The sequence below is a fragment of the Geotrypetes seraphini genome, chromosome 13 (assembly GCF_902459505.1).
Source record: "Geotrypetes seraphini chromosome 13, aGeoSer1.1, whole genome shotgun sequence".
Lineage (NCBI taxonomy): Eukaryota > Metazoa > Chordata > Amphibia > Gymnophiona > Dermophiidae > Geotrypetes > Geotrypetes seraphini.
Window position 1 is genome coordinate 15008572 of NC_047096.1, and position 17949 is coordinate 15026520.

General features: G+C 43.0%; 1 protein-coding gene across 13 annotated transcripts in view; it reads left to right on the plus strand.

Annotated features, from left to right (window-relative positions):
- Positions 1–17949, plus strand: part of PPP1R12B (protein phosphatase 1 regulatory subunit 12B) — a 195620-nt gene that overhangs the window by 62692 nt on the left and 114979 nt on the right. For 11 of the 13 annotated variants that reach the window (XM_033917689.1, XM_033917692.1, XM_033917688.1 and 8 more), the window contains one exon: positions 9973–10161. The exons of 1 other annotated variant lie outside the window; for it this stretch is intronic. In XM_033917689.1, the coding sequence (XP_033773580.1) occupies positions 9973–10161 (189 nt within the window). Of the gene's footprint in view, positions 1–9972; positions 10162–17949 lie in introns of those variants that run through there. One more of the 13 variants, XR_004536731.1, reaches the window with a different exon arrangement.

Sequence of the window (17949 nt, forward strand, 5' to 3'; positions counted from 1 at the left end):
CACAGCAGTGGCATATGTCAACAAGACGGAACCCACAACCAGCGACTGGCATCCAAAGCGGCCCTCCTAATGGTCTAGGCAGAGCAGCACCTTCGGTGCTTGTTAGCAGCTCTGTTGTGGGATCGCTGAAGGTGCAAGCGGATTATCTCAGTTGCAGCACTCTGGGACAAGGAGAATGGGAGCTGTCAGAGGAAGCATTCCAGTTGATTGTGCTTAATTGAGGTCTTCTGGGTTACAACTTGATCGCTACAAGACAAAACGCCAGAGTTCCCATTTTCTTCAGCTGCTGAAAGGAGCTGGGCAGTTTGGGTCTGGATGCAATCCTCCTGCTCTGGCTGGTAGAGACCCTGCCATACGTGTTCCCCCATGGCTGATAGGGGGCCGGGTCATCCAAAGGATTGGTTCTCGTCTGAGTCCAGTCGTTCTGGTGGCTCTAGATTGCTCCAAAGGCCATTGTATATGGACCTGATGCAGCTCCTGGACAGTCAGCCTTTGCCCTGCCACTTGGCCAAGGTTCAATTCTGATGGAGAATCCTTCCCACTTTGGTATTATGGCTTGCCCTGGATCGGTAGCATGGAATTTTGCTACTCCTTGGATTTGGGCCAGGTACTAGTGACCTGGATTGGCCACTGTGAGAACAAGCTACTGGGCTTGTTCTGACCCAGTAAGGCTATTCTTATGTTCACAAGAGCTACTCAAAAACAGTCATTGCCATGTCTGCTTTTAATGCCAGGTGTGGAGGCAGCACTGTCTCCGCTGTTGGCCTTGATTGCTCAGATTCTAGCATTTGTCCAGAAGGAAATCCAAACAAACCAATGGGAAAGTCAAAATACAAATGCTGAGTAAATATGCTGTAAAACATCAAAACAAAAAAACTAACTCAGCATGCAGTTGCTTTTGCTTCATAAGCTTTTGCTATGAGACTGACTTCATGTTGAAGTTGCTTGGCAGTATGGGTTTTCTGAAGCAGCCTCAGCGAAACATGTCAGAACCCAAAAGATACAAGATATGTGCACCGGCTTATATATTTCTTATGTATGAAATTATCTTATGTATGAAATTTGTTGATTTGGGCAGTATCACTAGTGCAATGACTGGAAGCAGTTTGAGACAACCATTGGGAAAATCCCCAAGCAGTGGCCTCTCTGACAACACTTCTGAGCACTTTTCAAACATAATATATGAGCCGTTTTCAAGCAGCTGCATGCTGAGTTCGTTTTTTTGTTTTGATGTTTCTCCAGAAGGGCCTGGATAAGGGGTTGGCATTGGGTTCCCTAAAAGTTTAGGTGGCAGCATTAGCCTATTTCAGAGGTCGGATTCAAGGGACATTTTTGGCAGCTCATCCCGATGTCTGGTCCTTGAAGGGAATGAGTTGTCTGAGGCCACCTCTCAGGCCTCTTTGTCTGGATTGGAACCTCAATTTAATGCTCTGTTCCTTACAAAATGTCCTATTTGAACCTTTGAACAGAGCTACAGTGAATGTCTTCACTGTAGAGACACTTTTTTTTTTTTTGTGGCAATTTTGTCTGCGGGTAGGACTTCGGACTCCTGGTCTTGTCTTGCCAAGTCCCGTTTCTTCAGTTTATGGAGGCAGTTGTATCCTTGTGGGTAGTTCCTTTCTTTCTTCCTACTACTACTATTTATCCTTCCTATAGTGCTGAAAGGCGTACGCAGTGCTGTATATTTATAGACAGTCCCTGCTTAGGATAGCTTACAACCTAATTTGGACAGACAAGACAGAATATCTCAGGGTTGGGGAGTTTCTAGCAAAAGGAATGATACGATGAGTAAAGGTAACTCAGTGAGTGGGAGTTAAGAGTTGAAAGCAGCTTTTGGGCTTTTAGCTTGGATTTGAATATTGCTAGAGATAGAGAATGATGTATTGATTCTGGCAGCCTGTTCCAGGCATACAGCACAGTGAGCAAGAAGGGACAGAGTCTGGAGTTGGCGGTGGAGGAGAAGGATACAGATAAGAGTGACTTACCCAGTCTTAGATTGCAAATTAGAAAAAGAACGTTTAAGGGAGTACCCATAAGGCTCCATATCTACTACAGCTGGGGGGGGGGTCATCCCCCAACTCCTTTTCTAGAAGATTTAACCACTATATAAATTTAGGCACTGGCACTTCTTCCCAAGGTGGTTTTGGAATTTCACCTTAATCAGTCAGTGGAACTGTCCACCCTTCAATGAGAGGACTCTGGTGATCGGTTAAAAAGCCTGTAGCTACTGGCCGTGCATCAGGCATTTTTCAGATATTTGGAGGTTTCCAGTGTGTTTTGTAGTTCAGATCGGTTCTTCGTCTTATGGGGCGGTCGGCAGCGAGAGTTGGCGGTGTCTTAAGCCCTTGATAGCGTGATAGTTGAAGGAGGAGGTGGTGTCTGCCTATTTACTGGCGGGAAAGCAGCCACCAGGCTGCCTGTGAGCTCATTCCACCTGACATCTTTTGGCATTGTGTGTGGAGGTGGCTCTCTTGGCACCAGCAGATGTTTGCAGGGTGGCTATTTGGTCGTCTCTTCATTCCTTTGTTAGGCATTACTGAGTGGATATGGCAGCATACTCAGATGCCGGGTTTGGGGCATCAGTATTGCGAACTGTGGCTCTGATGTCCCTCCCTTAATAGGGTCTGCTTTTGAACATCCCACTGATCTGGAATATTGGAAAGGATGCTATGGAAGGAGAAATTATGTCTTACCTGATAATTTTCTTTCCATTAGTCCTTTACACTATTTCAGAGGCCCTCCCTCTTAGAGCACTGGTCTTTGACCTGGGGGCAGCCGCGTGAGCGGACTGCTGGGCATGATGGACCACTGGTCTGACCCAGCAGCGACAATTCTTATGTTCTTATGTTCTCTGCTTGTCTATGTAAATACTGAGGAGCTAAGAGAGGAATTAGTACCTATGTCTCACAGCTCGTCATGTGAGTTCTATCTCCATCTTCCAATTAACCAACGCTGTGCATTCAAGGCCCTGGTAATAGCGCAAAAAAGAATTTACGCCACCACCCCTACCTACATAAAATCCAAGCTAACCCTGGACACCCCCACCCACCCCTTCCGCTCAGAAATAGAGAAATGCCTATGCACCCCCCCAGGAAGGTCCCTCCTGTCAGAAACCGCCCACAAATGCTCCTACAGCCACTTCATCCCCCAACTCTGGAACCAACTCCTCCCCACAAATCAGACTACAGAACTCATTAATGACTTTCCAGAAAGCGGTAAAGATTCTCTTCTTCAACTAAAATTCAACCACAGTCTATGCCTCACCCCCTTTTAAACTCCCCTCCCTTCTAACCTCTCTTCTCCATTCGAAACTTCTACTTAAATTGCTGTGCAGTCCATTCTTTACCTATACTTAAACTACTTTATAGTCCTTGTATTTTAAACTACTGTATAGTCTTTGTACTGTCCAAATGTACTCCACTATGAATGTTTGCTTGTAGACCGTTCTGAGTTACTGGGAAGACGGGATAAAAATCTAAATAAATAAATAAAATCTGCTGGTCAATAGACATAACTAATCCCACTGGTCTGGAATAGGGTGAAGGACTAATGGGGAAAAAAAATGATCAGGTAAGACATAATTTCTCCTTCCTCTGAAGGTAATTTCTTGTGTATTATGAACACTTAAGATTTGAATGCTTTCATTTCATCTTTTTTCAAGGGTATAGGGATTTTTAGTGCTACTTTTGTTTTGCCATATAATATATTTATTTATTTGACTAGATCTCTGTCTCATTGATCTATCTGCAATTTAACAAGCCTAAACTAAATATATAATGTACCTATAAAGTGGCTGGATGATATCACTACATGGACAATTTTTTGGCCTACCCTCCCTTCTCTCTTAAACTGGTCCGCATTTCTAAAGATAGTATTGCGCCATTTAGGAGTCCTTGTATTGAGATACAGTAACAGATTTAGTGTGCACTAAATGCTGCACAGCCTATTGTAGACCTTTGGGTTGCATAGCAATTAATGCACATTAATCCTTTGCACACCTTAGTGAATTAAAGGTTTCACATTATCTATATAATTAAAAAAAAAAAAAATAGCTTGGATATTAGAGGTAATGTTCACTAGAGACCAGCAGGGGAGATGCAAGTGGTGAAGTCCTCAGACTGATCCTGTGTGTCAGTGCTCTCCCCTAGCAATAGTAAGCTTTTGACATGATGTCCAGGGCGGTACTTGGAGAGAACTCCCAGGAAAGGGACTTGGGAGTTCTGATCGACAAGTCGATGAAGCCGTCTATGCAATGTGCGGCGGCGGCGGCGAAATGGGCGAACAGAAAGCTAGGAATGATAAATAAGGGGATCATGAACAGATCGGAGAAGGTTATCATGCCCTGTACCGGGCCATGGTGCCCTCACCTGGAGTACAGCACTGGTTGCCGTACATGAAAAAGGACACGGTACTACTCGAAAGGATCCAGAGAAGAGCGACTAAGATGGTTAAGGGGTTGAAGGAACTGCCGTACAGCGAAAGATTAGAGAAACTGGGCCTCTTCTCCCTCGAACAGAGGAGATTGAGAGGGGACATGATCGAAACATTCAAGGTACTGAAGGGGATAGACTTAGTAGATAAAGACAGGTTGTTCACCCTCTCCAAGGTAGAAAGAACGAGGGCACTCTCTAAAGTTGAAAGGGGATAGATTTCGTACAAACGGAAGGAAGTTCTTCTTCACCCAGAGAGTGGTAGAAAACTGGAACACTTTTCCGGAGTCTGTCATAGGGGAAAACACCCTCCAAGGATTCAAGACAAAGTTAGATAAATTCCTGCTGAACAAGAACGTGCGCTGGTAGGGCTAGTCTCAGTTAGGGCGCTAGTCTTTGACCGAAAGGCCGCCTCATGAGTGGACTGCTGGGCATGATGGACCACTGGTCTGACCTAGCAGGGCAATTCTTATGTTCTCATGTGTAAGGATTCACCCTCAGTAGCTCAGTTTTTTCTTCAGCTTCTCCTGAAAGGTCGAAATTCTTCCCTCTCTCTCTCATACACATTTAAAAAAAACCAAAAACCTTCTAATTACAGGATCCTCTTAAAAAAAAAAAAAAACAAGACACCCTTTATTTGAAAATCTTTTATTGTGCACCATAGTACATACAACTGTACAATATGCCTTAACCAACAAATAGTTTGTTTTACTTTGAAGATAAAGTAAACTAGTAGCTCAATTTCACAAACATCTACAGTACACACACATTTTTCAATAAGAACATAACTTTATACCCTTGACGCCATACTTCAAACAGCTACACTGGCTGCCGATGGAAGCTCGTGTAAAGTTTAAGTTTGCCTGCCTCTGTTTTAAAGTTTTCTACGGTCTAACCCCTAAATACATCACTGACCTATTCTCCTTCTCAGCCAACAAACGCAAGAGAAGCTCCCACTCGCACTTCGTTTCTCCCCCGGTTAGAGGATGCAAACTAAAAAAACACCATGAGCATCTTCTCTCACATCAGGCTGCTCTATGGGGTAAAGATCTAGAACAACTCCTATTGCCCACCACTTATAAGGTATTCAGGAAACGCCTCAAAACTCACCTATTCCTGAAATACCTAGACAGCTGACCCACTTCCCTCCTTCCCCTCTCTTGCCCTTTCTCCCTATTGTTCCCACATCCCTTAAGTTAACTCAACTTGTACGTCAACTCAACTTGTACTCCACTAATCTTCTGTAAACCGCATAGAACTTAACGGTATTGCGGTATATAAACTGTTATTATTATTATTACCCTGCTTCATCCCCATTTACAATATTTCCATATCCATTAATCCAAAGGTTCTTGCATTCTATATTAACAATTTAATATTCTGCTCTTTATCGTGCTAGTTAAAGTCATCCAAAAAGGTTCCCAACTTGCTTGAAATTGTTTGCCCTGTAAAGAGTCCCAATTAGAAATTTTTCACCTTTCAGTGTTGACATTTATCTTATAGGACCTCTATTGTTGCAATATGGTGGCTCAAGAGGAGAGTCAGTGTTTCAAAATCACCTTCAAGGCCATCAGTACCACCTACCTCCAAAAGGTGTACAGTCCCTTCCTTGTCAGGGTTGGGGGATGTATGATGCCTAATATCATACTAGCACGGCTTCAGCAAAGGAAGATCTTGCTTGACGAACTTGCTGCACTTCGAGGGAGTAAACAGGCAGATAGACAAGGGTGACCTGGTCGATATTGTATATCTGGTTTTCAGAAGGCGTTCAACAAGGTCCTGCATGAACGACTACTTCGAAAAATTGCGAGCCATGGACTCGAGGGTGAAATACGTGGATAAAAAACTGGTTGGCGGATAGGAAACAGAGAGTGGGGGTAAATGGTCAATACTCAGACTGGAAAAGTGTCACGAGTGGAGTGCCGCAGAGTTCGGTGCTTGGACCCGTGCTCTTCAACATATTTATAAACGACATGGAAATTGCTACGACAAGCATGGTGATTAAATTTGCAGACGATACAAGTTTATTCCGAGCAGTGAAGACACAGAAGGATTGCGAAGACCTTCAACATGACATAAACACGCTCGAGAAATGGGCCGCGACATGGAAAATGAGGTTTAACGTAGATAAGTGTATGGTGATGCATGTCGGTAACAAAAATCTTATACACGAATACAGGATGTTCGATGCTGAACTCGGAGAGACCCCCCCAGGAAAGAGACTTGGGAGTATTGGTTGACAAGTCAATGAAGCCGTCTGCGCAATGTGCGGCAGCGGCGAAAAGGGTGAACAAAATGCTAGGAATGATTAAGAAGGAGATCATGAACAGATCGGAGAAGGTTATCATGCCACTGTACCGGGCCATGGTACGCCCCCACCTGGAATACTTCATCCAGCACTGGTCACCGTACATGAAGAAGGACACAGTACTACTGGAAAGGGTCCAGAGAAGATCGACTAAAATGGTTAAGGGGGTGAAGGAGTTGCTGTACAGTGAGAGATTAGAGAATGGGCCTCTTCTCCCTTGAAAAGAGGAGACATGATTGAAACATTCAAGATAATGAAGGGAATAGATAAAGACAGGTTGAAGGGAGTAGATAAAGACAGGTTGTTCACCCTCTCCAAGGTAGAGAGAACGAAAGGGCACTCTCTAAAGTTAAAAGGGGATAGATTCCGTACAAACATAAGGAAATTCTTCTTCACCCAGAGAGTGGTAGAAAACTGGAACGCTCTTTCGGAGGCTGTTAATAGGGGAAAACACCCTCCAGGGATTCAAGACAAAGTTAGACAAGTTCCTGCTGAACCAGAACGTACGCAGGTAAGGCTGGTCTCAGTTAGGGCACTGGTCTTTGACCTAAGGGCCGCCGCGGGAGCGGACCGCTGGGCACGATGGACAACTGGTCTGACCCAGCAGCGGCAATTCTTATGTTCTTATAGAGGAACAGACCAAATGTTAGTAATATATTGTCATACAAACAGACAACCAGGTAACAATGTTCTATATCAACAAGCAGAGGAGTTCAGGATCCTTTGGCGCTTTGCCCTGTCCCTACAATTGGATCTATAGGCAGTGTACATTCCAGGCCACTTGAATGTGATAGTTGATTCACTCAGCTGCAAGCTAAATCCTCACGAATGGTCTCTCGACACCACAAATACTTCTGTGGTTGTTTTGACTGTGCATCACTGCAGTCATAGACCTCTTTGCCTCACCAGACAATGCAAAGTGCCTGCAGTTTTGTTCACTCCGACTAGTGCATCCAGCCATAGCATGGGATGCCTTTTCCATCTCTTGGCCAGAGAATCTCATGTACACCTCTCCAGGGTCCTTTAAAAAGTCATCAGGGACTCCATATATCTCATCCTGGTTACTCCTCAATGGCATAGACAAATCTGGTACTCACTTCTGGATCATCTTGATGCTCTGCCAATTCCTCTCAGAACTCATCATTCCTTTCTCACACAATGGAACAGTCAAGTTCTTCACCCCAACTCAACCTAACTGTGTGGAAATTGAAAGGACCAAGACTGTTCTCCTTGCCACCAGACGACCCTCTACCAAGAAATTCTATCAATCTAAATGGATACTTTTCACTCATTGAATGACATCCCAACGGCAGGACCCCTTCAGGTGTCCAGTCCTATTCATACTGATTTATCTCCTCCACTTACTGAATTCAGGCCTCAAGACCACTTTGGTGCCCCTTCATTAATCCATGATATCTGCCTGTCATGACTCAGTGGATGGGAAACCAATCTTTCAGCAACCCCTCATGGCACGCTTCCTAAGAGGCCTAATCTCCGGTCTCCTCTTTGTGACCTGCCACCACCATGGGATCTCAGCATTTTCTTGGATCAGCTCATGAATGTTCCATTTGAACCACTGGACTTAACCTCTTTCACATACCTCACATGAAACACAGCTTTTCTCACAGCAACTAGAGGAGTAAGCAAATTCCAGGTACTAGTAACCTACTATCCTTATGCTCAATTCTTCCCTGAGTCCAATTGCACATGCATTTGAAATTCCTACCTAAGCTGGCTTCAAATTTCCACCTTAATCAAGCCATAATTTTACTATCCTTCTTCCCTCTTCCTCATATTTCTCCAGCAGAGCAATGTCTCTGTACCCTAGATTGCAGGACAGCACTCCTTTTTCATCTCAGAGATACGACCTACGTCAAACCAATCAACTTTTCATCACCTACAACACAGCCAATCCGGGACTACCAACCTCAAAGCGAACCATCTCCATATGGCAATGTATTTCCCATTGTATCGAATTTTGTTACACTAAAGCATGTTAACTGCATCTTGACTGAATCGGTCAGATTATGTGCAACAGCTTCTTCAGATCAATCCCGATACAGGATATATGCAAAGCTGCAACCTAACCTGGTCCTCAGTTCACACTTTTAGTAAGCATTACTGTTTGGTCCAGAGCACAGCATAAGGCATTCATTTTGGACAGTCCACCCTACATAACCTCTTTACTCCTTGATCTGTCACCTCCACCCTAATATAGATAGTAGCTAGGGACTCACCATCAAGTGTGCCTGCATCTGCCCTGCTTGTCTCCAGAGAAATCAAAGTGCTTACCTGTAATGGGGGTTTGCAGACAGCAGGGGAATGCAGCCATACTTCCCGTTCCACTATCCCCACTGGAATATCTATTTTTTCAGCTAGAGACCAACTGAGCTGTCGAGGGAAAGAGCCTTTGAAGATGGGAATCCTTACACATGCCTTGTAAGCCAAAAGCTTACTATTACTAGGAGAGAGCACCAACACACAGGATCAGTCTAAGGAGTTTACCAACAAGTGTAGCTGCATTCCACTGCTGTCTACGGAGAACCCCTGCTAGAGGTAAGCAATTTCACTCTCTGGTCTTCCAACAGCTAATTTATAACTCCTGAATATCTGGAGTTGCAGTTTTTGGCCCAAACAATAATCACTGACTAATTTTGCTATGTAATGCCAGATAAATTTATTTATTTATGTAATGCATTTGCAGTATATTCTGCCTATATTCCTAAGCGGATTGCAATATAACATAATGTACATCCAACTCTAAAACACAAATCCCAAACACAAAATTAAGCTCAGCATTTTAACAAATCATGAAAAGGCCTGACTGAATATATATGCCTTTAACTGTTTCTTAAATGCATTCACTATCGAGATCAATCTCAGTCCCTGTGGCAATTTATTCCAGTCCTGAGATCTCACCACAGGAATGGCTCCCAGCCATGTATTGAAAAACTGCATCTTAAAAGTCTCTTGCTAACAAATTCTTTAGGAGTCATGGTTTGTTTATGTTTATTTAAAACTTTCTATACCACAAAGTAGGAAAGGACACCAAAATCAGAATAGAAATCAAACTATTATACTAGATTAAAAACCAAAGAAATTAGACAACTGCCTCCAAAGGCTTGCTGAAAAACAGATGTTTTCAACTCTGTTCCTAAATCATCTTTTCTTAAAATTAAGTTTTGACTCTGGCAGGAATTTTCACCTCTCTGTCCTTATGAATTCACTTTTCAGAGCCTCACATAGAATGCCAACAGATTATACTGCAGAAAGAAGCATAGAGATTGTCCCTGTTAGCAGTCCATTAGGGGTAATTTCCAATCATCCTCTTCCTGGAACTACCAGTAACTGTGTTACGTCGGCCAATATCTCCGTGACCCCTGGTCAAGAGACCCCTGGTCCTGAACTAAGAGAGAGGCGAAGGTGAGTTCAGTTAAAATTTTACGTATCATCTTTTTATATACCATCTTTCCAAAACAGTCTGCTCAAGGTGAGTTCTATTACTACTTAAGCTTTCAAGAAGCAGGCATGTTATAGGGTTCATAGACAAAATTGCGCAAGACAACGGCGCGCCGACAACTGAGCGCAAAGTTGGCGGCGCGCCGAAGAAAAGCACTATTTTAAAGGGTTCTGACGGGGGTGTTGGTGGGGAACCCTCCCATTTTACTTAATAGAAATCGTGCTGGCGTTGTGGGGGGTTTGGGGGGTTGTAACCCCCCTCATTATACTTGAAACCAAACTTTTTGCCTGTTTTTTAGGGAAAAAGTTCAGTTTTAAGTATAATGTGGGGGGTTACAACCCCCCACAACGCCAGCGCAATGTCTGTTAAGTAAAGTGGGGAGGTTCCCCCCCACACCCACCGTCGGAGCCCTTTAAAATAGTGCTTTTCTTCGGCGCGCCGTCAACCTTGTGCTCAGTTGTCTGCGCTCAGTTGTCAGCGCGCCGTTGTCTCGCGCGATTTAGTCCCGTCACCATGTTATAGTTCACATATGTCAAATTGCAGTCCTATTCATTAAAGATATCTTGAAAACCAGTTGCAATCTTGACATCTCTGCCTTAGTAAAGCCCTTTTGGCAATGCTTTACCAATGATTCTACTGGTTGTGTAGTTGAACTTGGTGCACCTTAATGCTCTTAAAGTCAAGGTAAGTTGTTTTTTTTGTTGTTGTTTTTTTTAAAACCAGATTTGCAATGTTGACTGGTGGCATAGTGGGATATGCTGGTTTTAGGTCTTAAAGGCAGCTGTCAATTTCTGGAATTTTTTTTCAAAGCTCTAAGTCCTCCCAAGCAACAATAACATAAACGCATGTGAAGGGTGTTCAATAGTTTATCTACCTGAGTATGAAAGAAAGTAGCAAGCATGGTGAAACAAGTCTATACATATTGTGACATGTCTCAAGGTTATTCATGCACAGTTGTGGCTCAGTGCAAGTCTAACATTCCAAGAGACAGAATGTCAGGAGAGTCCTCGTGCAAATCAAGTTTAAAAACTGCTAGATCTGAAGTATCATTCAGTGATAAAAGTTCTCAAAAAAGAAGGGAAAAAGCCAAAGGCGATCCATGAATGCATGACTGCACTTTATGGTGAGTCTTCCCTATCATCGAACAAAGTAACATTTTGGAGCAAGCAGTTTAAATGTGATAGAGAGTTCATTGAAATGATTCTTGACTCTCACACTGGACAGCCTGTGAAATCAACTTCCACAGAAATGTGCAAGAAAGTTGAGGATTTAATTTTGTCACACAGACAAATGGGCAGGTACAGTTTGGAAAATAATTCATGGAAAGTTGGGCATGTCCAAGGTTAGTGCAAAACGAGTTCCAAGAATGCTGACACCATGTCAGAAGGCCACAGTGCTGTCAGAACTTGGTCCATGAAGACCAAGTTAATTTTTTTTCATCATTTGGTGACTGGAGATAAGACAGGTCTATCACAGAGATCCCGAGTCTAAAATGGAGTGAATGCAGTGGAAGCACAAGTCATCCCCCCACACCAATAAAGTTCAAGCCCGAAAAATCTGCAGTTAAAGTTATGGCAACTGTCTTCTGGGATGATGAAGAACTTTTGCTTCTGGAGTTCATGCCACACAAGACCACCATATCTGGGGAGAGTTATGCCAACACAATGATCGCTTTGCGGGAGTCAGTCAAGGTGAAAAGACGAGAAAAACCCGCAGTAGGTGTGCTACTTCTTCATGACATTGTGCTGGTGCACATGTCATGACAATCACTTGCTGCCATCCGAGAATGTGGATTTCAGCAGCTGAACCATCCACCCTACAGTCCTGACCTGGCTTCCTCAAATTATTTCCTATTCTGAGTTTTGAAGAAATCTCTCTGTGGACAGCGGTTTTCAAGTATTGAAGATGTCAAGGAAACTGTGATGCCTTGGTTTGAAGGTCAAACAGAAGTATTATTCTGTTTGACAAAGGGATTAAAGTCAATGCAAGAAAAGTGGATGACGTGTATGGCACTTTCAGAGGACTATATTGAAAAAGAAAAAAAATTTAAAAAAAACCACTTTTCTTTCCTACTGAGGTAGATAAATTATTTGAACACTCCTCTTACCTACACTAATATTAGATCAACAAAGGAAGATGATGGGCAACTGCAACCACTCTTTGGTATAGCCAGAAAAACTCAATTGAGATCTCTGTTTTGGGTCCTGGAGGCTATGAAATATATTACTGTAGTTTCTTTCCCAGTTTCCTTTGCTTATTCTTTCAAGGAGAAAAACAGTCAAAAGAAATTTATTTCCAAAACCGCTAATCTGAGCTGATAGGGAGTATTAGGTTAGTTGAGAATATGATCTGAATCTCAAATTTAGGCTAATGCTTGCCTTAGTACTTCCTTTATGCCAAAGAGGGCTTCCTTTTGACATTTTTGCTCTCTGTTCCATATTTTTGGTGAACTCTCTTTGCATATCATTTATATTCATATGCAGAGTCCATAGCATTATAGTAGCAGTACATGATTCCTGATGATAAAAATGAGATACACATAACCATTTTTAATTAGTTTCTATAATTTATATCCTGAATAAGTTCAACATGCCTTTGCTGTACCAGAGATGTTATTTTCTACTGAAGATTTTGCACTATTGCTACCACTATCTTTAGGCCTAGTGTGTAAACTAAAGGTGGACACCTTCTGACATTCAGCTGGCAGTGTTTGTTTTTTTAAAAGCTTAATGTTGCCAGATAAATTTGTCTTAGATATTCAACACTGGGCCATATCTGGGCAGCGGCACTATTTATCCAGGACTAATTCACAGTGCCCTAGCTGCTGGAGCTTATGTAGATCCTAACTGATATTCAGCTTGGACCCACATAAGACACTTAGGGTAAAATTCTGTAACAGGAACCTAAATAAATAGGTGAATCTCATGTACACCTGACATCTATCGAATGTTGCCTAACACCAAAGTAGGTTATTTAGGAGTAGAGAAAGATTAAAGCGCTGCTAGGCGCAATTCTCTAAAGGTCTTGGGTACCGATAATATAAGCCTTTAAAGTCCTGGCCTACATTACAAGCGTAAGTTCAATGGCGTAACGAGGGTGAGCAGCGCCTGGGATGGTGGCTCTGACCTCGGAGGGAAGCCTTCCGGGTCAGCTTCGGTGGAGGGGGGCCTGTTTATAAACGGAATCCCCGGCACCAGCGATGAACGCGTTAGGTGCAAGGATGGGATACTGTTTGATCTGCGATAGAGAGGGAGGTTAGCTGCTGGACTTGTGAGGGGGGGGGGGCTGCTATTGTACCTGCGATCGCGAGGGGGGATGCTGACCCAGAGAGGTGGGAAGGGAGGCAACATGCGACAGATCCTTTACTGCAAGGACCAGGCCATTCACCACTCCATGGGGCAGTAAATGGCCAGTGACGGGACTAAATTACGTGAGACAACGGCGTGCCGACAACTGAGCACAGACAACTGAGCTCAAGGTTGACGGCGCGCCGAAGAAAAGCACTATTTTAAAGGGCTCCGACGGGGTGTGGGGGGGGAACCCCCCCCCACTTTACTTAACAGACATCGTGCTGGCGTTGTGGGGGGTTTGGAGGGTTCTAACCCCCCACATTATACTTAAAACTGAACTTTTTCCCTAAAAAAACAGGCAAAAAGTTCGGTTTCAAGTATAATGAGGGGGGTTACAATCCCCCAAACCCCCCCCAACGCCAGCGCGATGTCTGTTAAGTAAAGTAGGTGGGTTTCCCACCAACACCCCCCGTCGGAGCCCTTTAAAATAGTGCTTTTCTTCGGCGCGCCGTCAACCTTGCGCTCAGTTGTCTCGCACAATTTTGTCTATGAACCTAAATGGCCTTGTCCCCATACCTGCAGCAACCAGTTTAATTTTTTCCCCCATTTCAGCGGGTTACCCATAGGTAACAGTCACTGTGTCATTCTCTACACAAGACATTTCATGCCAAGATTCTTCAGACCATCCCCCCTCCCCCCCCAACTGAAGATATAAGGTAGGTTCAGTTGTGGACTAAATAAGTGTAGAGGCTTTTTTTTTTTTTTCTTTGTGTTCCATTTTTCCTAATATGCTTTCTCACTGAATTTTTATTACATAAGTGTCTTGTAAATATTTTAAATAGAATTTAAATAATTTTTTAAAAGAATGATTTACCAGATCAAAAGCTGCAGATCTAATGAGACCAAGAGTGCAATGTAATGTAATGTAATTTATTTCTTATATACCGCTACATCCGTTAGGTTCTAAGTGGTTTACAGAAAATATACATTAAGATTAGAAATAAGAAAGGTACTTGAAAAATTCCCTTACTGTCCCGAAGGCTCACAATCTAACTAAAGTACCTGGAGGGTAATAGAGAAGTGAAAAGTAGAGTTGGAGGAAAAATAAAAATAAAATAAACATTTTAACAAGACAGCATTGATCTAAATACTTTGGAAGGTAGAAGAGAGGAGAGAAAGGAATAGAAGCAGAAGGGGGAGCCGTTGAACAGTAGAATTCTGGAGAAATTTAAATGATAGAAATAGAACAAAACAAAGACAAAAGGCAAAACAATAGATAAGATTAAAGATAAATCATAAGCTGGAAAGAAAAATAAAATAAAACTTTGTCTTCAATCCACGGTTTCAGCGTCAGTGATGAAGTGGAGCAAGTAAGTTTAGGAGGAGCGATTGGCGTTTCCAGAAAGGGCTTCTTCAGGGAAGAGACTTGGCAGACAGTCCCAGGCAATCTGTCCACTGTCTAATGTACTGTGAAACTCACATAGTAAGGACATTATGATTGTTTCTGCTCTGTGCTGTAATCTAAAGCCCAATTTGCGATGGATGTAGAATAGTATAAGCACCACTCTCTTAAATAATAAACAAAATTCCCCTTATTTAGTTAGTATGAATGCAGTTAGCCCAACAAAGACATACAGTATACTGCATACTCGTCAAAAGAAACTTATGTAATTTCTGATTCCCCAGGGACCCAAAAATGGCTCTATCTAAAGAAACATGCAAAAACCAGAATGGAATTGTCCAAATAAGAATGATGTGCACTAAAAAAGTGTCCTCCAATTCGTCTGGTAATATGAAGATCTTTATTGTTCAAACATCAAAATGGCACATTCAACAACTCAATGTCTCGACATGTACATGTTTCGGCCATCAGGCCTGCCTCAGGAGTCTATAAATTCATATGTGAACATGGCACAACAAGGGGAGAGGGAAAGGGGGCTGCTGGGGGAGAGGAGTGTGCTGGGGGGCACAAAACAATCATGCTTTGCTCTGGGAGGGGGGGGAGACAGAAGGGGGCCACGGAGAGACAGGCAGGCATGGCGCAATAGAGAAATACAGGTAGGCAGGGGGGGGCCAGGGAGAGACACAGACAGAACGAATGACAGACAGGCGGCGTCCAAGGTGAGAGAGACAAAGAAAAAAACCCAGACATACAGACATCTGCTCGAGCACCCGTTAATAACCTTAGTTACCCTATCCAGCCCTCCATAAAGATACTAGGTGTAACTCTGGATCAATGCCTAACCATGAAAGACCAAGTAGATTCCTTAATCAGAAAGGGATTTTTCACTCTCTGGAAACTCAGATCCCTTAAAACTTATTTTGTTACATCGGTTTTTAGAATCCTAGTCCAATCCCTCGTACTAAGCCTGCTTGACTACTGTAACATCGCCTATTTGGCAATTTCCCAAAAAAATATGCGACGCCTACAACTGTTGCAGAATGCGGCAGTCAGACTAATCTTTGGACTAAAAAAAATTTGACCACGTGACACCCTACTACTGGCAGCTACATTGGCTGCCGATGAAGGCACGCGTAAAGTTCAAATTTGCCTGTTTCTGCTTTAAAGCATTACAAGGACTTGCCCCCAAATACATTACTGACCTTTTCTCCTTCTCAACCAACAGACACAAGAGAAGTTCACATTCCAACTTCGTTTCCCCCCAGTGAGAGGTTGCAAACTGAAAAAACACCATGAATTCCTTCTCTCACACCAAGCAGCATCATGGGGTAAAGACCTAGAACAATTACTTTCGCCCTCTACTTATGAGGAATTTAGGAAACGTCTAAAAACACACCTGTTCCTAAAACATCTTGACAACTGATCCACTTATCTCTTTCCTCTCAATAGCGACCTACTGTCCTTTTGATCACTTTTCTCCTCAACAATGAATTTCCTATCTAATTACTTCTCTTTCTTCTTCCCCTCTTGAAGTCAGTCAATTTGTACCTTTGCTTAATCTTTTGTAAACCGCATAGAACTTCACGGTATTGCGGTATATAAGCTGTTATTATTATTATTATTATTATTATTAATGTAACAGGCTTAAAGACTAGTAATATAATAATACTTTATTTTTCTATACCGCCATTGTCAAAAGACTTCTAGGCGGTTCACATGGAAAGAAGGCTGGACAATCAGCGAATTACAGAGTGCTTGAAGAGATAAATTACATAATAGATTGGAGATACATGGGGAGAGAATATATAATAGATTGGAGAGAATACACAATAGATTGGAGGTACAAGGGGAGAGATGGGGAAAAGAAAACAACAAAGATTTCCCTTAATCACTGCTTACAAAAGGGGAAACAAATAAGATTCCTAGTTGTTCAAGCATAAGTGCAGATAAGAATCATACTTAAAGGAGTTAAATTAGCAAAACTGTATTGGTAGAAGTAGTAAAGGAATACCTGTCCCTAGCCATTACTGTACTTCTTCAAATTTTTCAGTCTTCCCTCTTAACATTCATGTTAACTTATCATGTTGCCCCAAATCATCTGTGGAGCGCCACTGTCTTGCTGGAGTGAGTCTTGCAGCTAATATGGTCAACATAAACTCCCTTTGTCTCTCAAAGGTCCCCAAACTCAGTAAATACAAAGTGTAGGTCCCAAGAAAGCACACCTTGGATTCGTTCATTAATCTTACTGCAGACCAAAATTTCTGAACCACCTTTCATAACCACCACATGTGATTAAAGAAACCTCGATCCCCACATCTTCTCCAACACTCCTCTGAGGCAAGTTTCCCCCATATGAGATAGCTACACAGGACTCCAATAAACCCTATTTATGACAATTGTTTAGTAGCCCGAGATTATTTGTGTATATAGGAGTAAAACTAGCAGTTTAATATGAGAAATTCACAAGAAATCCTCTCCTCAAAAGCCCCTGAGCTGGTGGTAAGTTTCAGTGTTTTAAAGGCCATCATCTGCTTCAGATCATTGCCGTGCTGCTGTCTGAGCAAGGGAGAGAATACCGACTGGCCTCAACATCCATTTGATTGTATTTAAGTACAATTTGAAACCATCTTTAGCACACATGATAACACCCACATTCAAGTCCTTTTAAGCATTCTGTGTATGCTAATCTGGAACTAACCCTTCAGCTGATGTGAGCTTTTGAGCATAGACCCTAGATCAGTGTATCGCAAACTGTGCCGCAATGAGATTCCAGGTATGCTGCGAGACACCAGCGAGGAGGAGAGATTCCAGCGCCAGCTGACTGCCTACGGGACATGCCTCTTGTGGCGAGAGGCACATCCTGTAGGCAGTCAGCTGGCGCCTACACCGCTCCTCCTCTCGCACCCTCTCCGCTGGCATAGTAATAAGCTCAGGGCCCCATGTGCGGATGTCATTGCGTCGATGTGCGTGCCCTCCAGATGCGGCCCGAGTTGAGTGTGCTGCAGCTTCAAAAGGTTTGCGAGACACTACCCTAGATCCTCATGGTTGTGTTGTATATC